General features: G+C 42.9%; 1 protein-coding gene across 1 annotated transcript; it reads right to left on the reverse strand.

Moving 5' to 3' along the window:
* Nucleotides 1–566: 566 nt before the first annotated feature.
* Nucleotides 567–5,094, reverse strand: LOC104127242 (protein CXorf21 homolog). Its single transcript, XM_035895400.1, has 3 exons — nucleotides 4,600–5,094; nucleotides 2,744–3,427; nucleotides 567–1,681 (listed from the first exon to the last, which is right to left on the reverse strand). Exon 3 carries the CDS (start codon nucleotides 1,341–1,343, stop codon nucleotides 567–569), a length of 777 nt encoding a protein of 258 aa, XP_035751293.1. The 5' UTR covers nucleotides 1,344–1,681; nucleotides 2,744–3,427; nucleotides 4,600–5,094.
* Nucleotides 5,095–5,258: the final 164 nt, after the last annotated feature.

The raw sequence follows: 5,258 nt of genomic DNA on the forward strand, positions 1-5,258 counted from the left end.
CTCGCTTGCTGGCTCAGCCTTGGATCAGAGTTTTACCAGCACAAGTCTTGATGGATTTTTCTCGCAGTAGTAAATCCAAATTGTACACGAGTACAATTACTCACACAGCCAGAGTCTTAGAAGGAGAACATATATATTGTAAAAATATGGCTGACTAGCAATTTAGAGAGAAATTCATTTCAAATTCTGTATTAGAAAAAAGAAAACAGTGGCCTTTACTTCCTCTGCTAACAAAGTACAGGTTTAAGTGCTAAGATATTTATTTGAAGAAGTCTGTAGTGTGTAAATGTTTTCATTTCCCAACCTAACCCTTAGAGTGAAATACACGTTTCCGCAGCGTATCCATCTCTTCAGCCAAGCAGACCAGTCACGGTATGAACTGCATCCTGCAGCTCTTTTTCACACAGGTTGGGTTTGAGATTTGTAAGTTTGGAGTACTAAATTCGGAGCTATTCCTATTGGTAGCGTTGCGCAAACTAAACAAAGCTAAAGAATGCAAGAGCACTTCTCTGGCTTTTGAGGTTTCTCTGTTCTGCTCCTGGGATATTTGAGAGCTTATCTGATTGTTATTCCTCAGCAGACTGCAAGCCAGGAGGTTCCTGAGAGCTTATCTGATTCAGGTTATTCCTCAGCAGACTGCAAGCCAGGAGGTTCGTTACAGAACCACACCTGGTCAAGTTTTCTTCAAAAAACTGTTTATAGAGCTCTGTCACTTTTGTTTCCATGTACTTGTTGAGCGTGGAGTTTGAGAGAGGCTCCTTACAGAACACGATGCTCCTTTCGCCAGCTTCATCTCCGGACAGGGACTTCATGCTCGGCTTTTCCAGGTGCTCACATAGAGGAGACTGACCTGAAGGAAAATCTATGGACAGCAGAACAGGGCCATCGGGAAGTTCATCACACAAATGGTCCAAAACACAACCCGAATCACACGTATGGTCCCCCACACGGTCTCCCCCAATATGTAGGTCAGGGTAGTTCTGATAAATGCTGTTGTATGACCGGGATCTATACAAATCCATCTGTTCAGTGTTGTGTTCCCTCTTGGGGATTTGCAACGCTGGGGATACGGTTCCTTTAACAAGCGTGTTCTGACCTTTGGCAGGTACCTCTTTTACAGATCTCCACTGAGGACCGCTCTCATGTTCCACTTTGCTACTTTTAGCAGAGATTTCATCCTGCCTCTCACGTTCACCAGCAAGGCCTTTAATTTTGGGGTTGTCTACAAGCTTCTGTCTCCAGATACCCTCTTTATCCTTTTTGGATGCATGAGATTTGCGAGGCTTATCTTGATGACAGCTTTCCTTATACATGAGTCTAGTTAAGATGCCTTCTGCCAACATGACGACCGGTATCTAATCACCAGAGTCCCATGTAGTCCTGCAAGTGAAAGACAGGCAGAAGACCTCAAACTTATTGGAAAAAGAGGAATAACAAGAACTAAACAATGTACTTTTTATAAAGACCACCTGTGATTTTTCTTTGTCTCTAGAATATTTGCTTTTAGTAAACAGTAAACTGCATGCTTTCCTGCAGTTTTAGCCTCTATACCATGTCAACAAAATAATCACTCTTGAAGATATAGGAAGGGCATTAACCAGGATTTTGATTCGTAATATCACTTCTGTTCCTAGGTATCTCTTCTGCATTGTGGCTAGCTGAGATACATCATGCTTACAAGCTGTAAAAAAAAAAAAAAAATCAGCAAAATTATTATACTTGTCTCTATCATTGCCATCAGTTGCAAATCAACTTTTTCCATTGAAAGACAACAATTTCTAAGAACTGAAGAGGTGACATAGGAAGGAAATCAAGGTCAAATTAAGACTTGGAGGTTGATTCTGAATTGGCCCAAGCCCTCCTGCGAGACACCAAGGAGCTTCAAAAGATGCCAACAGTTCAAGTATAATAAAACTGCATCCAAAATGCAGTTCACATATACAAGTGCTTTTAGAGACCTTCTTAATGATGATTTTAAAAGACATAAATAGTTAATTTGTCTTCTCCAATAGCAGCGATGAGTGGCAGGTTTGTGTACCTATAGGCTCCACAGTTTTACTAAATGCACGTGAATTACTAAAAGCTAGACAATATGTCTCAAAATAATCTACTACCTTTAAAAGATTCCTTATCATTCCTTTTTAATTCACCCACCGTTAAAACCAAAGGGAGTCTTTCCGTTTAGAGCCAAGTCTGGCCTAAACTCACTGAGGAAAAGATCATCATCGCTCTTCTTACGGAGAAATGGGAAAGACGAAGACAAGAAAGTATCTGTGCTCTTCAAATGTCTTTTTAATCTCCGCATATCTCGGGTAACTTCACAGGCCAGCAGTGTGCTCATGGATTGAGAGGGTGAGGAGCAGCAAGGGACAAGGCAGTAGGTAGTAAATCTCTCAAAGAGCATGACATACACCAAAACCTCTACTACCATGGACAGTCAAGGCTCAATACTCCTCACAGCACTGGCAACTTGCACCAGTAGTAACGCCACGCAAGCCACTGGACAGCTCTCCACACAAAACCTCTGCAAATTTAATATAACATTTGCTATATAACTAGAAAGATCCTCCTCACTCTCTCCTCATTTGCTCCTAACTATCAGCAACCAAACCACATACTCGGGCTGATTTGTTCTGCAATGAAGCTTGATACACTAACTCATTTTTTTTTTTCACCCCAGTACTCCCTCCATAAAGCTATTCAAAAACTCCAGTTACTTGAGGGACAGAAATTTTCTACTTACCTCCTGAATTTACACATTGCCACAGTACAGCCGTTTGGGTTGGGTTTTTTTTTTCCTTTTGGGGGGTTCTTTTTTAGCTTCAATTGCACCATCCCCTCCCCAAAGTGGAAGGTAACACTGGAATTGCAATATGCCTGCAAGCAAGTCCAAAGCAGACAAGAGGCAGTACACCGTGCCTTCTCCTGCTTGCATCAGCACAACTACTGAGCTGCAGAATCATTTACACACGCAAAAAGCAGGACAACATTTTCTTAAGCGCTTATGGGACTTAGGAAACCAAGTGCCATTTTCAAAAGAGGCAAGAGTACTTGGCAGTCTAAATCTTGCTGAACGTCACTGGGATTCGGAATGCTGCGTGCCTCACTTGCTTCTGAAAAACAGGCCGCAGGTACCCAGATCCTTCCGTGCTAAAGAAATTTGCTGTATTGCTTTGAAAATGCGCTTAGTGCAAATGTAAAGAGCTAAAATACGGTCATCCGAGCAAAACTGCTCGCTTTCAAATACAGCAAATGGTGCCTGCATTCTGGAACAAAGCATAAGGAGGGGGAAAAAAAAAAAAGGACAGAAAGCCCAGACTTACCAACCCCAGCAGGGTAAGCGAGGCAGATAATCACATAGCCCAGAACTCTCCTATGGCAGCTGCTCCCAGAGAATAGATTCTTACATACTCTCCTTCGCTGCTGTCTGTGTGGAAAAAAAAAACCCCACAACACTGATGTACACATGATTTGGTTCCCCATTTTTTTCCTGTTAAAACAGAAGTGATCCCACCCGAAAAGCGCGCGGTTTTTGAACACAGAGTGACAGCAGATCTAAAAGAGGACATTAAAAAAAAATGAATTGAGATGTTTCTGACTGTGGTGCAATGCTGATGAGCTGCTAACTGCCATAACGTGTCATCCAAACCCAAAGACTGCTAAAGGATCAGGGGGCCTGCACTTCACCAGGCTGCTCAAAACTGAAACCAAATTCCACCAGATGCTTCCATCTACAGAAGTTGAGTCTTGTCCCACCACCCACCTGACTTACAGAGGCAATGTTACTTACACCATTTCCCCTTTTGAAACAAATTGAGAGTCTTGTGACCTTCTTCTGGTGGGGAAGAAGTTTGCAACTTTATTTCCATGAAGGTTTTGATGAAATGGCATTCGTCTATAAAACGTAAATACAAGAAGCTGCCTCTTTGAAAGCAGTGGCCATCAGGCAGCTGTGGACAGGCTCGTTTGTCACCGATCCAAGACACTTTCCCTGGGCTCAAAAGCTACCTCTGTCTCAGCAGCACATCAGAGGTGCCCCCACGGTGGTTTTAGCGTGCCCTTCTCGCGTGGGCAGAAGCCAAGCTCCCGCACTGAGCCACACCGCTCCCCCAGTGCTACCTCCAGTCCAGAGACTATTCGAGGAGTTTTCCGTTGGTGCCTTTCCTAAATATCCTTTTTCTCGGAAGATAAAAACCAACAGCCGAATCTCATCCAAGTACCAGACAAAAGCTCTTAAATAGACACTGCTTAGCGTAATGATAGGAGCGAGACACAAAAGTAAGATAAAACTAGAGGGCAAAGATAACATTACAGCAACGTATGGATTGCAACCCTCCATTCAACGTGCTTTGGCAGTAAAATAATGATGTGCCTTAGAAATGAGCTAATGTAAGGTTTGAATTAACCATGACCATATAGGTCCAACAAAGTCTCTTCAAAATTATTCCTCCTCCCTCCTCATCACCTATATTTCACAAAAAAAAAAAAAGACTCTGGGTTTTACGAAGACAGAATGAAAGCCACTTTTATTCCCACCAAATTTCTATAAAACCCATTTCATATTTAAACGCTGTTCAGAATTATTTTTAATCATCTTACGCGACCAACTTCTGCAGGGTAGATGTGGTTGTGACTTCAACGGAGTAATCCTGCCCCCAGCCTTGGAGGGGAGCGAGCCTCACGGGACACAGGGTGGTTCAAATTCCGTGTAGTTTTAAAACTCCCCTCCTTCACTGAGCCTGTAATTAGCGCCAGCTGCAGCCGGGGGTTTGGGGCAGCAGTTTTGTCAAAATACAAAAGCAACAGGGACAGAGAGGGAGAAATCAAGTTAGGTAATTAGTCTTGAGTGATTAAAAATAAGTCACCTTTCACTTCACTTGTTCTCAGCTGTCAAATGCATCGGTATTCAAGGAAGTTAGTAGCTCTCAATCAATAAGATGTTACCAAAACCAAAAAAACCACAACCCTTATATTTACAAAAATAAAATCAGGACAAGACAAACCCAACGTTATTTCAGAAGCTGAAAGCTGACTGCAGTTAGAAGGAACAGTCAGCAAGCCAAGCGTGCCCGAACCCCAAGGCTAACCTGGAAGCAGAACGTAGAAAGAAATAAAAATAAATTTGCCTGTAGCATTCATACATAGAGTCATAGAATCATAGAATGCTTTGGGTGGGAAGGGACCCCCAGAGGTCACCCAGCCCAACCCCCCTGCAGGAGCAGGGACACCTTGAACCACATCAGGTTGCTCACAGCCCC

This window comes from Egretta garzetta, unplaced genomic scaffold (assembly GCF_000687185.1).
Source record: "Egretta garzetta isolate BGI_Z169 unplaced genomic scaffold, ASM68718v1 scaffold935, whole genome shotgun sequence".
NCBI classification, from domain to species: domain Eukaryota; kingdom Metazoa; phylum Chordata; class Aves; order Pelecaniformes; family Ardeidae; genus Egretta; species Egretta garzetta.